Source organism: Capra hircus, chromosome 5, assembly GCF_001704415.2.
Source record: "Capra hircus breed San Clemente chromosome 5, ASM170441v1, whole genome shotgun sequence".
In the NCBI taxonomy this organism is placed as follows: domain Eukaryota; kingdom Metazoa; phylum Chordata; class Mammalia; order Artiodactyla; family Bovidae; genus Capra; species Capra hircus.
In genome coordinates this window covers 14,780,022-14,802,755 of record NC_030812.1, presented here as the reverse complement: position 1 = coordinate 14,802,755, position 22,734 = coordinate 14,780,022, and the positions used below count along the sequence as shown (strand labels likewise).

At 34.7% G+C, this 22,734-nt stretch overlaps 1 protein-coding gene across 1 annotated transcript; it reads right to left on the bottom strand.

Annotated features, from left to right (window-relative positions):
• ALX1 (ALX homeobox 1) lies at positions 443–22,323 on the bottom strand. Its single transcript, XM_018049085.1, has 4 exons — positions 21,875–22,323; positions 18,507–18,811; positions 15,378–15,506; positions 443–1,076 (listed from the first exon to the last, which is right to left on the bottom strand). Exons 1-4 carry the CDS (start codon positions 22,098–22,100, stop codon positions 756–758), a joined length of 981 nt encoding a protein of 326 aa, XP_017904574.1. The 5' UTR covers positions 22,101–22,323; the 3' UTR covers positions 443–755.

Below are 22,734 nucleotides of genomic sequence, written 5' to 3'. Positions count from 1 at the left end.
GGCCATGCTGGCTTGTTCATTAGAAAAGATACTATTTATAGAAACTGTTCTCAGAATTGTACTTTTAATCATATCAGGATATTTCAGTTATCACCTTTAGCCACATGGTTTCAGGAAACAATGCCCAAATATTTCATGCAAATGCTGGTCATTTCTGAAGAGCTCTTTTTTCATTGCATGGAAATTCACTAAAACATCTAGAGGTAAAAAATCTTCGAAGCCCATAGATAAATTCTCAGCAACAGAGGATATGCCCATGATGCCTTGGAGCCAGAGATGGAAAAATGGCAGTTAACTCCCCAAAATACCCTGCTTCAATATTTACCTGACAGCTTCAGTATCTTGACATTTTCCCCAGTGCATTTCCTCCTTTTTCAGATATTATTTTACAAGGGATTTCTTGTTATACAGAACTACCATAAATCAATCTATAACAGAGGAATTTGTTTAACACATTTATTCTTTTAAGAAGTTGCATGATCATATTTCATTGACTCGTACAATAGAAAGAAAAATCTTACTACTAAAACAGAGTTTGTGGAGATGGGTGCATGGTAAACCTATTTAGTCTTTTCAGAGGTTCATTCTTAGATTTTAATGTTAAATAATAACAACTATTCATTTAAGCTGGTCTCACTGTATATCTTGACCTTTAGCAATTCCACACACAGCAGCTTATTGTGGTATCCATTAAATAGGAGAAATAAGAATGTTTTATTTTGCCATTAAGAGAAAAAGAAAAAGAGTACTGTATGTTACATGGCCCATGAAATATTGGCAGTGTGCTCCTTGGCTTTCATTCGAAGAACAGCGATACTGGAAGACCTCCTTTCAAACTCTGGCTTTGTTTCAAATGCATGTCCATTGGTAGCCCCGGTAAGAAGAGAGTCAGTGAAAAAATTGTTGAGGGGCACGTGGCTGAACTGGTTCTGGTGGTTTGAAAACCCTGTGTAACTGGAATCTGTCCGAGGCGAGTGAGAATAAGGTGTCATACACGAGGAAGTGTCACGTGGTAACATGCATGAAGTAACCACAGAACCACCACTTGCATTTCCTGCCCACAAATTGTTCTGAATCTGGAATATATAAAACAACAAATATTACATTTATGCGTTCTCACTTTTGTTCCTTACTTTTGGGAAACTGAATTTACAAAGTTTTGCTAGCTGTTCTTTGTCTGCTCCTATTGGGTGGTCTATAATTTCATTCTGAGTACATCAAGCAATTACTAAAAAATAATTATTTGAAAGATTCTTCTAGTTTGTTATACTGGAGTGGATCACCAAAACCCACATACCTAACCACATAAAATACTCTCAATACATGTCAATCTCTTGAGGATTCTTTTTACAGTCATGACTTTTAAAATGAAATGATTTAATCATTATTTTTAATCAATTCATGTGTTTAGAAAAGTGATTAAAATATGATTAAGTTTAAATATACTTTTCATCTTTCCAAAGAATATTACACAATTGCATTTTTTTAAAATTTCCATAGCTGACTCAGTGTGGTATTTTTCACTGGAAACCAATGCTGATACCAGGCTGGTTGTTCTTTAGAGATATTTTTAAGCAAAATTCATTTTGGAAAATGTTTACTGTTTCATTGTTTTTCATTCCCTCTAGTCTTGAATATCTCTGTGATATACAGTTATATACATATTTTAAATATTTATTCTATGATTTATATATGATATAATGAGGTTTCAGCAGAATTATAACCTGTAAAGCAGATTTAGAATTCTAAAATTTGACCAATACCCAATAATAGAAGCACAACTGAGAAAAATACTCAAGTATTAGCAAAAATACTATCTGAATAAAAATTAAGTATGAGGTAACAACTTACATAAGATTGAAAACTGAGTTATCACTTGTGCCCAAGAAATTCACAATCATCACATTAAATCCCTATAGGAAACATTTCTATATTGTGCAGTATTATCAGCAAACACAAATTTCTTTAAAGTTACTAGGATACAAAAGAAACACTAAGTCAAATTTGTATAATACTAATTTTTAGGAGGCATCTTAGACCAGCTATTTAAACAAGAGCAAGGAAAGCGATCACACGTACTACTGAGAAGCAGAGAGAAAATCATGACAAATGGCAGGAGCTGGGAAAAAGCAAGGAAAATGCTGCTTGGTATAGCACAGTGGAGAGACACTGCCTTGGAATATGAAATTTGAAAATTTATGCCTTTTACAATATTATTACACTAGATTTAGATTTATACTAAAACATAACAGCAGTATATGTATTTATCCAATCTGGCTTTCTTTGCTTTTTTAAAATCATAATTAGAATACAATAATCAATTACTTAACACATATAGAAGAATAGTTTTCTTATATTTCTTTTTACATAGAAATTTCAGTCTACTACTGTAGCCTCTGGTATACTCTTACAAAACTCAAGCTTAAGCCATACTTTTAAAGACAACTTATTTTCAATTAATATCCAAAATATGTTAATGAATATTCTAGATTACATTGCAGAGACATTACTCTGTAACTCTGAAAGGGCCACTTAACCACTTTCAGGACTGAACAAATATCATCCTTCAGGTGGGGCTTCAATGATTGGCAAGATGCCCATGTCAGTGTTGTTTTTAAAATAGTTCTTTATATAAGTATTTTCTAAGTCGCTTTAAATATGCCAAATCTGTGAGAGATATCTATAGACCTCTATCTAGCTATGTAACCAGCTGTCCATCATGATTTTCATACTTTATCAATCTTTAAATTGTCATGGGCTATGCTGTTTAAATTTTGGCTCATCCTACTATATGTACCCCACTTTACCCAAAATATGATGATTGGTGTCAGTGATTGCTGAGCTATGTATCTCAAACCAACAGGAGGGGATGTTAATGTCATTATTCTGTCAAACTGGTTCTTCTAACTTGATCTGGGTGATTTTCCTCTGACATTCAATCAAACATTGTGCTACACTGAAAAACCACAGTCACATGTCTGACAAAAGGGCTTTCAGGAAATGAAAGTGAACTTGCTTGCTTACTTTTGAAAAAATAAATGCAAGGCAAGATAGTGGTGGAGAAAGATTATTTAGGCTTTATGTTTATTAAAGGATTCCTCAACTTACAAAGCGTGTTGCTAGAAATTATTATTGAACTCATCTACTTGTATTCCAAATGCACAGACACATATTTAACAACCAGGTGAAAAAAAAAAATAAGGAGAGTAAAAGCAAGGAAGGTGATCTATGAATTTAAGTAAGTATTTTCACCCTAAATGAATTTAGGAAAATCTCTCCATTTTCTACGACATAAGCAAATATTGTTATTTTGACCAAAACTTCTTACCTCAACATGATCAAGCAAGTTAAATGCATTATTTTTCATAAAACAGAACCTACACAAAGGTCTTCTGAACAGAACAGATTAATAAAGCAAGTTACTAACAGCAATACTTTAGTTTTCCTGACCAGTGAAGCTGCCACACACTTTGGCTGATATGCCCGGGTTCCATGATCTCTGTCTCTCATCTCTTTCCTGTCTTTCTTTGATTTTCAAACTTCTGGCAAGTTTTCACTTGACTTTGGGGATCTAGATGGTTTCTATATTACAGTTGGATGCAAATCATAAAAAAATAATATCCCCAGTGAACAGAGGTCTTGCTTCCTTGGAAGCATTTCCTCTGGAGGTGTCAAACATCTGATGAGGACAATCAAGCCCATGCTCATGATATCTAATAGTTATCAATTAATGGCCACGTGTCAAGCATTTTGATTAAAAGCATGATGACTTCTGAATCATTCCAATACACAAAAAGGTATATGCTTTTACTATCCCCATGTTGTAAAAGGTAAAACTATAAAACAGAGTTTAAGAATCTCACCAAAATTGGATAACTCTCAGGGAGGAGGTCAAATCTGAACCTCGGAAATCTTATGAAATGCTACAATGACATAAAAACTAGTCTTATGAGTTGAAATTATTTACTTATTCACAATCCCAAATTTGTGTGTATTTATAAATTCCACTTCCCGAAAGCAAAATTCCCAATGATCACTCACAACTGTTTCTCATCCCCAGGCTTGACACAGTACATGATAAATCCTTAGTAGACATTTATTAAATACTGGAAAATCTCTAAGAATATGAAATTTGGACTGATTCTTCTTGAAGATATAATCAAAATTTTGTGGACAATTTATGCTAACATATCTAAATTGTTTTCTCATGATTTGAATGCCAGAATCACCATACTACACAATCTTAACAGAAATCATGAAAATTACACAGCTAGAGACCCTGTTGACCCCGTATCTTTAGGAAAGTAATCTTTTTTCCTTTTTGTTAAACACGTATTATCTTATGTTCTGGCGATTCTGATTCATTAAGCAGGTAGTGTAGCTGAGGGACTCTGTGCTAAAATAATGGCAAAGATGATAATGGGGCTTTCCAGGTGGCTCTAGTGGTAAAGAACCCACCTGCCCATACAGGAGACTCACAAGATGTGGATTTAATCCCTAAAGATGGTAAGACAAAAGCAATTCAGAACATCAACTAGGATAAAGAAACACTATTGAAGCCCAATTTCCTTCCAAATGCAAAAAATTCTCATACATTTTCAGTTATGTTCAATTTCTGTGATAAGAAGCTCACCCTGATTTTAAAAAAATATTCCATTCCCTCCTGGGGAGCTCTGTAAAAAGGTGTAATTTTCCTCTATTTCTTCTATTTCTGTTCCTTATACAGAATAAGCAGCATCCTTCTTACATGAGAAAATCTTCAAATATCATCATGAGATTATTACACAATCATAAGTCTCTCTTCCCTAAGGATTCTTCATATTGATTTCCAGACAGTATCATTCTGACCACATTCCTTTGGATGTGCTGGAGGTTGCCAATGCCCTTTCACTCTTATAAACATCCAGCACTGACAACAGAAAATAACATTCTAGATGTCGTCTGACCACTGTGGGGATAATCTAGCAGGTATCAGCTTTGTTCTAGATCGTCTACTTCTATTAATGTCTGAAGAAGTCATGTGGTTAAACAACCAAGCTGTTTGAGCTTGTAGTTTAATAAATCTACCACTGTTCAGGTGGGCTCCTTCTGTGTCTCCTTCATTCCACTCTTCTAAGTGGTCACTTCAAAATGATGTGCTAGGATCAGTAAGTCATACTGTCTAAAACTACATATTTAACAACCGAGAAGTCACACAAAAATCTTACTCTCTGACTTATTAAAAGAAATACTATATTTGCTGTTAAATTTTGAAATGAAGGAACATTATTTTTTCTAAGATCACTACTTATCTTTCTAGTATTTTTTAATACTGGTTCATAGACACTGCTACTGCTGCTGCTGCTAAGCCGCTTCAGTCATGTCCGACTCTGTGTGACCCCATAGATGGCAGCCCACCAGGCTCCCCTGTCCCTGGGATTCTCCAGTTAAGAACCGGAGTGGGCCGCCATTTCCTTCTCCAATGCATGAAAGTGAAAAGTGAAAGTGAAGTCGCTCAGTCCTGTCGCACTCTTAGCAACCCCATGGACTGCAGCCCACCAGGCTTCTCTGTCCATGGGATTTTCCAGGCAAGAGTACTAGAGTGGGGTGCCACTGCCTTCTCCGTCATAGACCCTAGCACCAAATAAATTTTTGTAAGCTTTTAACTGTATAATATGCAAGAGATTTACAACCAGGAGCAATGTTATTTAATGCCCATATTCTTTTTATATGTGCTTTAAAAAAAGAAAAGAAAAATGGAAAAAGAAAGATTGTCTGTCTTTACATTTTTTCTTCTTTGTTGTGTTTAAAAGAAGTGGATAATCTAAAAATATTCCATGTTTTAATGTGGTTCACAGCATTTTTTAAAGTTCTGGGGGTACGTTCAAAGCATTGTCCACAGAATTTAGCCAACTGCCTCCGATTAGCATGAAAGAAAGTTTAGCTGACTTACTACTCTCCACTTTGAATGTTTGCCCCTTAATGTTTTTCTAATCAAGTGAAAACCTTATATATTTAATTATTCTACAGCTTTGAATTTTGGAGGAAAAATTTTTTTGTCTGATTCTTTCCAAACTGAAATCATTTAATGTTCACCTTCCTTCCAAGGAATTAAAAGCAATAATAGCTAAAAGGAGAGGGTTAATATGTAAGTATACATACATATATTAAGAGTTCTTCACTGTGCATCTATATATGTCATGAATTGATGGAACAGAGTAAATCATGGATAGGAAATCACCAACCTCATTTACCTTCACCTTAGAAACTTGATATAGATATATTCTTTACATAACCAAAACTAGAAAGAAAATTTAGTATGCTAAATGTGGTATATATTTCTAACGTATTTTCTGATTTTACTGTAGTGGGGAGTTTACATACTTCTAAAAAACCTCTTAATCTCAGTTTGTTATTTTTTCCCTTAGTTGCAAAGTAGCATGATGTGTAAAAAAAAATCAAATAGTTTCCTGATTTATATACTCTACATCTCAATGTTATGGTATTTATGGAGATATTAGCCTATGGAATTTAATTTGAATTTAATAGAAATACTGAAAAAATGTGAGAATATAGGAGTAATTTTAGAGCATTCTTAATTTTAAAGCATCTCTAAAGCCGACTAAATAATTTTTTTCCTACTGAAATAAGTTTACTTAATCTTACTCCTCCTATACATATAGACTGTTTCTTTCTGCCACCAACATTTATATGTACACGAGACACACACACACACCAGGATACACGTATTATCCTATACTCATACGACCGTCACATCACAGCCCTAACAGTTCCCTGTGGGAGTTAAAAGGCTGCTATGAAAAAACAGAGAGCAGGGATTCACAAAGAGGTATTTGTGAGGATGTTATAGCAATAGTTTCTTTCCATTAAAATCAAAAAGTTGATTTTGGCTTTTCCTGTTTGACAGAATGCTTACTTTTATTGACTACTTTGAGTATTATTCTATACTTACTATAAAGATTTATTACCACATTATCACTATAGAATTTAATTCACCAGGTTTTTATATGGCCTCTTTTAAAAAGGCAAACATCACTTTTTACAAAAGTAGTTTGACTTTTTAAGAGACCATTATATTCTTTATTAGCATATCCCCCCTTTAAAATTCAGAGGGATAAAGTATTAATAAGAATCCTACGCTTATTAACTTGCAGATATTTTTAGCTGTTGGGACCTTAGGGTCCCATTAACTTTTCTAGTAACTACCTCAGTAGGCTTCTGGCAGAGAGAAAGGGTATAGGTGTTTTTCTAAACAGTGAATTTGCTACCAGTGAATAAATAACATACACTGAGACTTTGTGTACCTGGGGAAAAAAAAATCCCAAGTTGAATTAATCACACAGTCAAAAGATAAATCTGAGCACATCTAGGTACTACTTGAGATAGAAATGAGGGTACGTTTTCATCAGAGCCCTCTTATTAGATGTAATTTTAACTAAATATATATATATAAATACTAAGATTTTGGAGGAATTAATTTCAAAAATTTAAAAAATGTGTTTTAAACGCATAGTATTACTAAGTTGAAGTGGTCAGAAAGTGTTTATTCATCAGAAAAGGATCACATGTTAATTGTTCATTGCTACTTTGAGTTCTTAAATGAAATTTCATCTTAGAAATGTATATATGGATTTCAAACAGGAGGAATGCCTTTTCTGTTAAAAAAAAAACACTATTAGATGTAATAGTCATGTGAGAATAACAAACTGGAAAGAAATTTGCTATACAGAAAAATAAAAGTGTGTATCTCTTGTTAGTGTAAAACTTAAAGACTATCTCAATTAGTCTCATAAGCAATGTTAATGTCTGTAAATTTCCAGAATGATATCATATAAATGTTGTTTAAATTTTGCATTATTCAAATAATATTTGAAATATGCTCCAAATAAAAGATATAGGAAACATTAAGAACATCTTTCTTTCCCTTTACTGTCGAATGTGTTCTTAAATTTTAAATTGTGATCATTACAAAAAAATTTTATAGGAAATCTCACCCTACATACCTTAAAATGAAATCATAGCACTTGGCATTTGCTATTTAAAAAAAATATTTATCCAGCAGCAATTATCAATTGAAGTATTTTCCAATTATTTGTCACTTTATTTTTCACCTATTTTAATGCATGCATGCTAACTACTATTGATTCATGAGTGCCTAATTCATTTTTAATGAGAATTCAACTATTTAAAAAGTTCAGAATTATAGGAAACAAAAATTATAAGTTTTTTTTGGTAAATTATAACCTAAAATGTAAATCAAGTATGGAAACACAAAGTATTTATACAGTATATTTTAAATCTTAGAGTGTTTCACAAGGTGTCATATACAAGCTTGCAATTTATTCTTAAAATCCTGAGTCAAGTTATCAATTATATTCATCTTATATTTGAGTTAACTCTAATTTGGAATTTTATTTTTGTTATTTTAAAATCAACTGTGCATTTGCACTAAAAAGTCTATTTAATGCTCCATAACTTAGAATAAAAATGAAAACTCACAGATGCATGTGGTTTAATAAATGTGGTGCACATACAATTCTGGATTAAAGTATATCCTGAGGTTCACACTAACAATAATGGTGTAAACTGCAGGTTTTAATCCAGAAGTTCTCGTAGACTTTTCAGACTTTGATGCTTAATTTCCCCCCTCCTTCTTCCATAAGGTAGTTTTAATATCTATGAACTATTTTAAATTTTTACTTTTTATTATTTTGATAATCTACTCAATTTATTGATTTACTCTTTCCTCTTAAAATACAAAATATGTACAACCAAATCAGTTAAATACAACACTTAACAGTGTTCACTTAACTAAAAGCAAAACAAATTAAAAAAAACAGCTAAGTTATTACTACTAAGTCTTTAAATCACATTAAATTTGAGCATTACATTTCAAAAATAAGTCTATTTTCATAATCAACAATGTGAAAGCACTTTACTTCTAGAGGATATTCTTTACTTCTTTAAAGTATCTAGGATTACTTTCACCAAATAGAAGAATTATTCACTGTTTGTGTCTAGCTGTTCCTTTACTTAATCAATACTAACAAAACCTACCTCCTGCTACACATAACTTAGTTTTAACATATACATATATGTGAAATACACTTTATATGTTTTTATATAAATATATATTTAATTAAATTAGGAATGGTATCCATTGTAAACACTATATTGATTTGAATAAATTATATCCTTCCATAACTGTAAATATTTGTGCTTACTATCAGTGACAAATTGTATCACTTGTTGGCCTAGTGCGCTAATACTTTGTCCCTCCATTCATAAAGGAAGTGTCACTGTACTACAATATACGACCATCTCATTGCTTGTTTGAAAGATATGGAATTACTCATTACACAATGCATCTTGTATAGCTACATTATTAATATTTTTAAAAGATCTTGGGATCTTTGTTTACTTCAAATACTTCGGAAAAAAACAGAAATAACAGTGATAAAAATGGTATTTTTTCTAAAGGTAAAAACTGCTCCAGGTGCCTTTAAATCACTAAACCACAGTGGTTAAAGGAAACAAGCTTCATATTCTTTATTTAGCTTAAGTAAAGGCAAACTTCAAGATTAGGAGAGAAACTTGTTGATAGAAGAAGGTAGGGTAAACAATATCTTCATAATCACTATTTTACAGAAACCTTAAAATTTCCTTTTAAAAACCGTATAGCAATGTTTGAAAGAGTATATGTTAAGCTAAAAATACAGCTTTTCATCTGTTTTTAAAATTATTTTAGTGACTACAAATTATCTATAAAGTGAATCTAACGTTTGCTAGGTTCAAACTCCAAGTGGCATATATTTCTAAAGGCATCAAATAAACAACAGAAAGCAAAAATACTACATGGGTCCTTTTTTACATTTGGGAAATAGATATAATTATGATTCCACTATTTACTGAGTAAAACCTTACTGAAAATTTTGGCAGGAAAACTTTCAACCTTTCTTTTGAAATTTTTGATGAAAAAATATTTTCCAAGTGAGAAAATAATTCTGGTGGATTAAGAATATATCCAAATTTTCCTAAAACTACCATATTTATTTGGTCATTCTAATTTAAAGAAGAAAGTGTATTTAACTGAACTTGTTCTTTCCCTGGGATCCCCAAACAGTAAATTTACTCACAGAATGTATTGATTTAAATACTGCAACAAAAAGGGGCATTCAAACCACTTAGCTATTTCTCTACTGCAGAAAAAAAATTAATAATGACTAATAGCTATTGGAGAATCATGACTATTTATTGAGCCCTCATTATGTACTAGGAAATACTTTGCATAAACTATTTTAATTCTCACAAATAACATATGAACTTCTATCACCATTTTATAAATGAAGAGAAATGTTCCTAGCGGTTAATTTATTTGCCAAAGGTCTAAAAATCTATTAAGTGGCACAGTCAGGATTCGAACCCACAACTACCTGATTGTGAAGCCCGGAGTCATACATTAATCCATGGCCCACCCCAAATCCCAGGATTTAGTTCCACAGACTATTTAGAAATCATTTTAATCCTCTCCATGACAGAAAAAGTATCATCAACATCTTCATCTACACTAAGACCACCAACTCTAGTACCAGCTGTACCTCAACTTTACAAATAAAGAATCAAGATCAAGGAAGTCCAGAGACTTTTTCAAAGTCACCTAGCTAGTAAATGATCAAGTTAATGTAAGCTTAATCTGAACTAAACTAATGGCGCAAAATGAACACTTCTTCTAAGTGTGAAGGCTGGCTATAATCTTTCGATTGGTCATGTCCAACTCCTTGCAACCCCATGGACTATACAGTCCATGGAATTCTCCAGGCCAGAATACTGGAGTGGGTAGCCTTTCCCTTCTCAAGGGAATCTTCCCAACCCTGGGATCGAACCCAAGTCTCCAGCATTGAAGGCAGATTCTTTACCAGCTGAGCCACAGGAGAAGTCCATAATCTTTCTATAAAATATGTGTAACTTAACAAAAAATATTTTATTCACCAAAAATAATTATTTTAAAAATGCTTTGGTTTTAATAAATTAGAAACACATTAGAATCTAATATTGATAGATACTTGCTTGGTTCTTAAACTCAAGGACAAAATTATGTGAGTCTCTTTTGGTGTGCTAGATATAGTCTGCATCAAGAAATGTTTGCAGAATTTGTAATATCTAATTTGCAATCTGTCTAGAAAGCAGGAGATTTTGTCTGGATCATTTGTATAACCTCTGTGCCTAGAACAAGACCGAGCATGTATCTGTTTGATAAAATGCAAAACTATAAAATGATAAAACTCTGGAAGAAAATGAATTAAGCTGAAAGGGGTCTGCAAAATCTTTCTAGTCTATTTCTTTCAAAGAGGAAAAGTTAGCTGCTTAAGACCACAGAGCTGGTTGAGAGCAGAGATTCAGAAACCATCTGTTTTATTTAAAATAGACTAATTTTGTTTTATAATGTACTCCTGAAAACTGAAGTGAACCAAAACTTTTTTCACATCTATTTGGTGTATATATAATTTGCTTAATACTGTGATGATACAATGTGAGTAAGAACTGAATCATCTTTTAAATACTTTACATCCTAAATGGCGTGGCAGACATTTTTACACAATCCACCACAAGGTTGGTTAGAAAGTGACGCACTGACTGAGGGAAAATTGAGAGGAGGCTTCCAGGTTTAAGTGAGGGAAAGGGAATTCAAGATAGAGGGAAACAGATTTAGCACAAGCAATGAGACTCTCTTCTAAAGTATCACGTAATGGAGAACATCGAATAATTTAATTTAGCTATACTGTATTGACAAATGGTAACTGATATTGTGACCCAAAGTAGAGCTTTAATAAAAAACACTACTATTTTCACTACATCAAAATATACTACCTTTCATCACTACTGACATCACAGTACTCACACTTTTATTTGCTTTCAAACATAAGCAAGTTTTAAAAAAAGAGTATCTTAGTCTAAGAAGTATCTACATTTTTAAAATGTTTTATTATTTAGGCATTTTTCCTTTCCAATGTAAGGTGATGTTTCAGGGTCAAAACTGAACTATTTCAAGACTCAGTGTTGGTTTAAGGAGAAAATGTTGCATAAGGAGCCCGGGACTCCTGAACGCAAAACACTTGGGCTCAAATTCAATGAGTTAATGGCTGTAAGGAGGAAGCCTGGCTTAAAACAAGCCCTCAAGTGGTAGTTACTATTTTTACTGTTACAGCTGTTGTTACTACAGTGTAATGAAGACCAGTGAAAACAAAGTATTTATAACATTTTAGAAAGTATTAATTACTATTCATAAATAAACATTATATGTTATATATAGATACTTTATGCTAGGTAAGATTATGATACAAAGGCTTACTATTATGAGCGAGCTGAAGGAGATCATTTTCTAAACCATTTCTGGTTTTGATGTATTTCTGCGTATGCTTTTGCTTCCCTGCCAAATTGCTAATTCTTTATTTCTGTCCTGCCGCCAACTTTTTCTAGTTCCAACTTTTTTGTAATTAATAATTTTTTTCTGTAATTAGTAACAGTAACCACATTCAATGTCTTATTGCACTGAGTTGGTTAGACTCTTTCAATTCCTATTTTTCCCATTATAAACTATTTTCAAGCCACATGATTTTTTTTTTCTTTTTAAAAAGCAGTTTCCTTAGGCTGAGTCTTGAGACATGACTTTGGCATAGTTATTTTTTCAAACAAACTAAAATAAAGTCAACCACATATTTTTAACTGAAACAGAATTTTCCCCTGACTTTCTTTAATACCTAGAGTGGGGAGTAGCAGACACTTGATTTCAGAATTTTTGGTAACCAAACATTAAATGACTTAGCAATACAGAAAAGTACTGTGGATTTGACAGTATTTTTATTATTGTTGATGAACGCACTGTCAAAATAACTTCAACATATGATGTCCGTGTTTCCACATTTAAATTTTGAGATGGTATAACCAACTATACATAAAAATTATGGAGAACCCACAAAGAGAAATTAGTACAAAATTCTATTATCTCTGAGAGGAATTTTTTAAATTAATCCTTTGTTGGCGTGAAAGAGACCATCAAATGTATAATTTGACCATACCATTTCCTTTCCTGCTTGAGCTACTAGGTGACCTCATTCTGCTAACTGCTAATATCAAAAGCTATGAGGCACAATAACATAATGGCAAGATAATTTTAGGGGGTGACTAATATTAAGGGTGACTAGTTACAATGTATTGTTATATTAAGTTTTTACACAGAGCTTAATTGGTGCAAGGCCCTATTCTACACATTTTACGATATTCTAAAGAAGAAAGAGGGGTTAGCAACAAGGCAACTAAGAGCAAGGAGCAGAAAAGTGGAAAATAGAAATAAGAACAATGAAAGGAATGAAGACTGAAATAATAAGGTGAATAAAAGGTACGCTGCAGTCAAGTGTTGTGAGAGACTTAGCAGTTAGACTGCTTAAAGTCTACATGAAAAGAATTCACAATTTGTGACTTTATTATTTCTAAAGTCATCACAAGTAGTTTCAAACTATGTAAAGTATATGCTATCTCTGTTATGTTTCTATCGTTATTTCACTGGTTGGCAGTGAATATTTTCTGCTCCCTTGAACTGAACAGCAGATCTGAATAATGCGACGTTAAGTCTTATGCTCTTTTGCTATTAATCATTTAATCATGTTACTTACCCTTAAGAGCCACATTGCCTCTGCTTAAATCTGAGCTTTACTACACTAATAAAAGTGAGTGAATATCTCACTTTTATTAGTGGCAATAAATACCTCGCCTCTCTGTGCCTCAGTTTCCACATATAAAAAATGGGAATTAATATCACCTACTGCATAAGGTTACTGCGAGGATTAAATGAGTTAATAAATGTACACTGCTTAGAACTGTGACTGACAGAGAGGGCTATCATCTTGTTAACAACTAGGAAAACTGCAGTGTCTACTCCCTTGGAACTTACCGCCTAGAGGAGAAACATCCTTGCAGCATTTTGCTTAAAACTCAACTAAGACACTCAAAACATGTGCTGATGGTAAGTAACCAGGGGATACACATATTTTTAAAATAGGAGAAAATATAAAGGAACTACTTTAAGATAAACTTTCTGAAGTAAGGGAAATAAGATTCCTCTTAAGGTATGGGCCTTTATTCAAAAGGTACCCATATCACTGGTCTTTAAGGAAACTGCAGTGGCAAGGCTTAGCTGTAGCAGCCCTTTATAGACCGCCCTGTAAGGAACCACTCCTGTGATCATGGACCAGTTCTCTTTCTTAACTCATCTGGGTCTGGTTTCCTGACTTTTAAAATGAAGGAACTAGGTGACCTCTAAGGCTCTTATTCACATATAATATTACATTAATAAATTTCATGAATTTTTATTCATGGAGGAGTGAAAGTCTCAAGATACATTTTTTTAAAATCATGAAAGGTACAAGAACACAAAGACAGCATGAAATTAAAAGACTGAATTCATGCTCACAAGGTATGAATTTACAGTTGAAGAAAATGAATATCCTTAAGTTTGGGCTATGATGATTTGTTTACTGGACTATCAAAATATTCCATCAGTATATGTGTTACATATTCATTTTCCAAGTCGTCTCTTACAACACACATCATTAAACAATAAGGAATTAAATAACAGATGGCTTGTTCCTTCTAATACACATATTCTTTATGTAGCAAATACAATTTTGAATGTCATAATTCAGTAGCAGGAAAAATTAATATCCAGTTACAAAAACAAAATATATTTATGTGCATTACAAAGTACGAAAAAACAACCCTCTCTAAATTAAAAGAAAAAATTAGAGGAAAAAATTTTCTAAATACTCTTAATGAGATACAATTTAAAAATTAGGTCCAGAACTAATTCTATACATGTTTTAAGTCACAAAGGGATAAAATGTTTCCTTGAAATCAGTAAGCAGTTTCAAAGCTGAAAAGACAACATAGGAGAAAAAATAGTTTTAAGTGGAACTGAAGGTTTCATCAGCCACATTTAACAGTAGGTTATGGTACAGTTCATAAAAAAAGAGCCACAGAGCCTAGCAATGTTTTATGTATTTTAAAAGTTAACAAAGGGAATAAGTCCAAATTATCAAAATGCAGACTAATTAAGAGACATATTATTGAATGATGCTACTTAAGTTGTTGCAATGTATACCAAAGAAGAAACCTTGAAATATTTCAAATGAAAGGCTCTGGAAAAAATAAATAAAAATAAATATTTTAGCAAAATAAATATCTAACAAACATGGAAACAATTTTTGGAGATTAAAATTTTCATTCTTAACTATTATATTAGATGTGATAAAGCTTACACTAGCCCTTTTAAGAATATACAAACCACACGTGTGTATCTCAGTGTTCTGTGCAATTTGCCATACCTGTGGATAGCTGTCAGTTCTTGGCAAAACTGATATGTCATAGGCGGTAGCAAAATGGCTCTTAGCTTGTTGGATCTGGCCATAGCGTTCTCTTTTTCTCCACTTGGCCCTTCGATTTTGAAACCAAACCTAATTTTTTTAAAAAGTAGAATTTCAGCTAAGGAATAGCTGGTCATGCAAATATGATGGTCAAAGACATTAAATCAGAAAGGTAAACCAGGTCAAGAAAATTACAAAAGCAGAAATGTTTCTATATTAGAAAGGGATCCACAAGTTTTATTTTCTATTTTATTTTACCCCGATACGATAAGTGCCATGTCTACTAGGCAATACAGTTTAATAGAATCAGACAAGATGTTTTCAAAACTTTATTTAATATGTCTGAGCCTCTATTTTTTTTACTTACGGAAAATAAAAAAGAATTAGATCCTTGAAGATTCCTTATATCTCCAAATGATCATAGATAATAATCCTCTCAGAGAATGCAAGTCTGAAAGACACTCATAACTTTTTAATTTGGGGTTATGTATATAACATGAACTCAGCCAATCTATAACCAAATTAATATCTAAGTCTGTCAAAACAATTATCTTTAAAACATGTCACAAAGTGGAGGCTCTTCTGGGCTGTACCCAGACTTACAAAAACTTAGAAAAATGTAAACAAACACATTACATCTAAAACATATGGCACCAGCAGAAACACAATGATTATTTAGAAGCAAACTAGTAGGAGTACATGTTATATTGAGTATGATAAAGATTATGGGTAAAATGGTATCATCTGAAGCTGAACTATGGTTTTAAAATATACAAATTGTTTATAACATAAATTGTGTCACTTATAAGATTTTCTCTTATAGAAAATGCTCACAAAATCTTAAAGATAATTTCTCCAATGTAAAATACTTATGGACAATATAAATTTTAAAACAAATAGGACAGATATAATCAAGTGTCAAGAAAGCCTTTGTATTAGTATGGCCTCCACACAGTTCCTAAACTATTTTCCAAATTTCTCTAACTAATTATATAGTAGAAACATCTATTCTATCATCTGTCTTCCTCAGAGGGTTAAATATTAACCAGCTCACACTTGTAAGATCTCCAGAATCTTCACTTTAATATTTTAGGTATTAAAAGGTTATACAGAAAATTAAATTCAACATGTATAATTTGATATATAATTTACATGAGCAGCTTTCTGAAAGCTGTTTAGTCTTCAGAGAACTGTCTTCAGAATACAAAATATTTAGGAAACAAAGCTGAAAATGAATTATAAAAATGCACAATGTAAAAAAGCATTTCACTAAAATTTATTTGAACTTTTTATGCTTTTTTGTATTCAATTCTACTCTTTTATATCTTTTCCTTCACACTTATGGAGACATGTTAATATTCAGTCTGGAGTGTAAGCAAGTATTGCAAATTTAAGATGGCAGTTTGAACAGTTCTCAGAAGAAGGCAAAGAGAGCTACCTGTTCAGATGGTTTCTTAGAACACTGCTGGTAAGTGTGTATTACCCACTATATTCAGGGCTTAAGACAACATTAACAACAAATCAAAGCAAAACACTTTTTTATTTTCTCCATAGACAGGCACCAAGAGCATACTAAGGGAATTTAGTAATGAGGGTTTTTCCTTTAGAAGAAAACCTTGACAGTCACTTTAAAATAGGTGCTGATTACCACTCTTATGCAAAAAGCAAGGAAACTACCTGAGTAAATTAGGTTCAGGCTGGCTCTCTGTGCCTATTCTTACAGCAAAATTAACCAGCACTTGGTGAAATGTTAAGGGGAAAACACACTTTGTGCACAGCTGATCATCTATGTGTAAACATATTTTTCTATGGTTATGAGTATAACTAATTTAAATATATGAACACAAGACCAAAAAACACATGGGTAGGGTTTGTGCTACCGCTTGACAATTCTCAAATTCTTTCTTAGGACTGACTTTCTGCATATTTACTTCCTGAACTAAGATAAAATAATCATTTGTCTCTATAAACTAAAGCAAAAATCCGCTGCTTGTCACTCCTGCGCCACCAGATGCTGTCTTTAACAATGTGTAAGAGACTTACAATGGGTCAGTCTTCAGAAGGAATACTATTATTCCATTCAGAACAAAAATTTATTTCTTTATTCTAGTGGTTTATGGAAATTGCAAAATTCAGTATTATTTTTTTTAGAGTCATAAAAACACACAAAAAGAAAAAGGTCATTCTCCTGAATTAGTCTTACTTGCGAACTAAGAAAATTGTGTAAAACTATCAGGGCTAGGAAAAATAAAATACGCTTAAGAGGTAGAGTTTTTGTTTTTTCAAATTATTAAAAAATTTAGTAGACTGAATCATCTAATTTGATAATTTGAACACATTTTACAGATATAACAATTGAATTTATACATTTAAAAGTTACTTTTAAGATTATTATTCCTACTGCTTTTGAAAAAAATCCTGTAAGTTATCCAGATTTTAAAAATTACAGTGGAAGGCATGTATTGACAATTGCTGGGACTAGAAAATTGTAGATGTGCTTATACAACTTTTCTTTAATTATGTATAGTGAAAATAGTTTACGGAATACCTTACAGCTGAGAGTTTGTGAGAGTGTTGTTTTTTTGTTTTATTACAACTCCAACCTCGGTAAAATTATAGATGCTTATGGGCCATTATACAAATAACTTACAAATCTAAGGTATATAACCCAAAAAGAGTTTTATAGCTGATAGAAAAATAAAATATATGAATTACTAAATTGGAGAGCTACGGTTCTGGGTGCTTGTCCTTTAGAGCTCACTTTTTGAAATCAGAGATTTGTTATCATATTCCGTTCTTTTAAAATAATCATTAGCTTTTATGCCTAAGTAATAAGTCAAGTTCTTTTCTCTTAGGCTTGTGTGTGAGTTGTTAAATCATTTGCAAGTAAACAGTAATTTTAGTAGACTTACATGCCTCTGCTACACTGTTCTCCATCTTCAGCAGAAGAATCAGTTTCTGCCTTTGTGGTAAAACTTTGGAATAAACTGTGGTAAAACTCTGTGGCAACTATGGAATCATTCTAACACTACCCCCCAACCACCTCCCCGCTCCGAACACACACAGCCTCCAGCCTTCATCGGCTCCTACCTGGACCCTGGCCTCAGTCAGCTCTGTCCTCAGAGCAAGCTGCTCTCTGACATACACATCCGGGTAATGGGTTTTTTGAAAGACCTTTTCCAGCTCCTCCAGCTGCAGACTGGTAAAGGTGGTTCGGTGTCTCCGCTTCTTACTGCTGGATACGTTGCTGTCGCATTTATCCCCAAGTTCATCCAGTTCTCCCTTCTCTGGGATCCCTTTCACGGGAGACAGCCGGAGACTGTTACAGTTGTCCATGGCTCGATTTAGCTCTGTGTGAAGAGGCTGTCCTTCTACCTTAGTGATCCCATAGTTCACTGCGCCCAGAGAGGGGGAAAAACAGTTCTCAGCATTGCAAAACACCTTGATCAAAGAATTGAGTTGAAGTGATACACAGCCATCAGGCAGGCAGTCTGTTACGACTTATCGTGCCAGTGCTGATTTGATCATCATATTATCTACTATTGGGCTTCCCTGGTGGCTCAGCTAGTAAAGAATCCGCCTGCAATGTGGGAGACCTGGGTTCGATCCCTGGGTTGGGAAGATCCCCTGGAGAGGAGAACGGCTACCCACTCCTGTATTATTGCCTGGAGAATTCCAGACTGCATAGTCCATGAGGGTGAAAAGAGTCAGGCACGACTGAGTGACTTTCACTTTATCCATTATTATTAATTCACTTTGGGCAAGTTTAGAATCATCTAAAAATGTGTACATGGAACTTACATAATTTGCCAGCATCACATACAATTCTGTTTTTCAGGTTTAATGTAATATTTATCCAGATAATTTATAATCAAAGTAGTCAAATTAAAAGATGCTCTGGTTAAAAAAACAAAACTAAATGACCATAATTTTTGAAAAGTGAGCCGAATTTCACATCTTATTTACTCACAGCAGACAAAAGTAAGCTACTAACAGGGCTCAAAAAGGACATTTCGATTTTAAATACTGTCTGTAAACCAAAAGCCATACTCTTCTCAAAGTTATATTTCTTCTCCACACAAAACCTATGGACTACAAATTTAAGAAATGGCATTGTTTCTAGTATATTTCCAATATTTCAACTGCACATCATGTCCACATTTAACATTTTAATTTTAAAAAGTGACCTACTAAGTCAAAAAAAGAATTTTTCATCCGTTTCTAAAAGTGTTTTTACAGAAAAGGATAAGATTTAAGTAGACTTCTTTAGCTTAAAAACTCACTTGGAATCTAAACATGTCAAATTTATGCTTAACTCTTTTAAAACATGAAATTGTCCTAAAATAGAAAGCTTTACTCTTCCTTTCAGTAAAGCACAGAAATTAACACATCTATTAGAAGATTATGAAGGATATCATCTGGCATTCTGTTTAGGGGTGTTTTAATTTCAGTGATTTCCTCCAGATTCGATTGTGCCCCCCACACAAATATAATGGATACAAATAACGAAACAGGAAACATTTTTTTAAGTTGGCTCAACCGTAACAATCATTTCCAATGAACTGCTATACTTTTTTCGTTTTTGTCTATTTTTAAATTCTCTCTTACAATGTATTTTTAGCTTTTTTTACAATGTATTTTAGCTTTACTTTAGTCATTATACGAATGTATTGCACTCTAGTACCTAGGTAAATCAAATACCCAATTGCCTTTAGGCAAAAAAAATATATGATGTAAAACTAAATATAAAAGAGAGCCTTGACTGATTAACAAACAATACAGTTTTGTCTCTGTGGGCAGAGTTAATGGGGAACTGCGGTAATTAGCGATGGGGGAGGGGAAACAGGCGTTTGAGGGTAAGGGCATCTCAGGAAAAAGGCAGGAACTTTCCTAAATTTAGCGGACTGCTTGTTACCTACATTCATTCTCCTTACTTAAAACTTTCCTATTAAAATCCATCCTAACAGTGTGATGTTCTTTTAAAACTTTATAAAGTATCAAAAATCACCTATTTCTCTTATTTTTGGAATCCCGACAATTTAAATAAAATATTATGATTCTTATCCAGCAGTCAACAGAGGACATTTCAGAACCATTTAAAAACAAATCCTGTCCATGGAAATAACTTTATGGATACACTTAAAAATTCCAAAATATAAATACTGCAATACAGACAGAAAGCCAAAACTTCAGTATATTAAAATAAAACTATTTTTTCGCGTCTGTCTAAATAAATGGGACTTAACGGATTTTTCTCTATTGTTTGTTCCTTTATTTTTTTATTTAACCTTGCAAGTCAAAAGTAACTTGCAACGCTGAACAAAATAAGTAAAATATACGAGGCCTTTTTTTTTTTTAGCTTATTGCGTACTAAGTATTTAGAAGAGGAGCTACTATGAGCCAGTGGCTCGCCAGATTGTGAACCTCCATTAAAATAGGGGCGGGAGGCTTGTTGTAAATATTTCACACTTAATTCGTTTGTTATTTTAAAGCACCCCGCTCCTTACAGCTTAACTGTGGAATATATACAATGATAAGAAAAAGTCTTCTTGGAATTGTAAACTTGCTTTAGCTGTCGCGATCTGAAAAAAATAGGTTTGTATTGGGTTACAAGATAGAAAAGATAGATGGTTTGTTTTGATAACATTTTGACTTTGAGATACTTGGCCATTCAAAGTCGAAGATTTCACCCAGAAGCATTCCGAAAGGCTTCTTAGGCGACTTCTACCGTGGAGTCAGAAAAATCAGACAATGCGGAATTCGCGAGTGAGTGATTATATCGGGGATTCTTTGCCCAAAGCTATGTAAAGTGATTTGGCGTTTAAAAAACAATTATGTTGTTGCAGAGCAAACCCAAAGAAGCAGAAATCACAAATCCACAGAAACTCATCTAGTAAGCCTCTAACTTCACAAAGAAAGATATCGTCACGTCTTGAAAAATTAAAAAAAAAAAAGGTTTTTCACCTAAGTTTTCTTCTTCGTGACGGCAGTGACGTCCTCTAACTAGCTGTGATGGATTTCAGCTCCCCCGGCCCGGGGCAGCGCGGCGGGCTCGCAGAGGAAGCGCGCTGTCTCGACTCAATTACGCTCTATTTAGCGCCCTATCAGTTTACGCCCGGGTCCTGGGTAGCGGGACTCCAGGGCCCGTGAGGAACGCGACTCGGCAGCAAAAATAGAACCGCGAGGATGCACCCCAGGGGGGCGGGCTCCTTCCTTGGCTTCTCCACCCCTACCCCCGCTAAAGTCTGCAGCAGCCCAAACTCCGCTTCCTAAAACCAGCACTGTTCCACTGCCCTCCTCCGCTCTCCAGCTCTCCCGCTCCCCCTTCCTTTCCTTCCTTCTTTCCGTCCTGTTTTCCTTCCTTCCCTCCGTCCTTCCCTCCCTCCCGGTCCCGACCGGTCCCCGCCCTCGGATTTTCGGGTGGGCTTCCGCGACCCCCCTGGAGTAGGGGGACTCACCGCTGCTGTCCTGACAGGGCGAGGTCCTCTCCAGGCGCACGTGATGCTCGGCGCGGGGCAGGGGCCCGAAGGCCTGCACGCATTTGCCCGCCGACGCTTTGCTGTAAAAGGACTCATTGTCCAGCGTCTCCATAACGTGCTCCAACGCGCCTCCTGCGCCCATGTAAAAATCACTGTTTTTACTCGGTGGGCTCTTGAGGGCAAACTTCTCGCTCAGAAACTCCATAATCCTGGAAGGCTGTCGCTGAGCTCCCGGGAGCTCGGGGGGCTGGAGCGCGCTGGGGGAGGGAGCGAGTGGGCGGGAGGAGGGAGGGCCGGAGAGGAGGGAAGGGGAAGCGAGCGCTGCGGCGCCTGGAGCTGCCCGGCTCCGAGCCCTTTAAGACGTCCCGGCTGCAAAGGGGGCACCCGAAGTTGCTTTTATATCTTGAAACTCAGCTGGGCTCCTCGGGCAACCTCCCAGATCTAATGAATATGAAAATAGGCAGGCGACTAAACTCCACCCCGGGCCCCCCCTCCGCCCCCCACCCTACCCCCATCTTCCCCCTACTTACCAGGGCAGGGCGCGTCCAGGCCTAGGTTAGACAGCTCCATTTCAGACAAATGCCAGCAGGGACGAGGCCACAACACTCAGAAACATTGTCGCCGCGACAGTGGACTGGCATTTCGGAAGAGCTTGGTGAGATCGCAAGGCAGTTAACCTTCCACTCCCCGCGCTTTGCGTCCTCCGGGGCCACCCGCCCAGCACCGGGTCCCCACCCCGCCCCCACGCCGGCCACTCACTACCAGAAAGATTTAGAGGCGTCTTAAGAACTTGAAAGGAAGTAATGCTCTAAGGGGCTTTTTTTTCATCCGTAAATCGT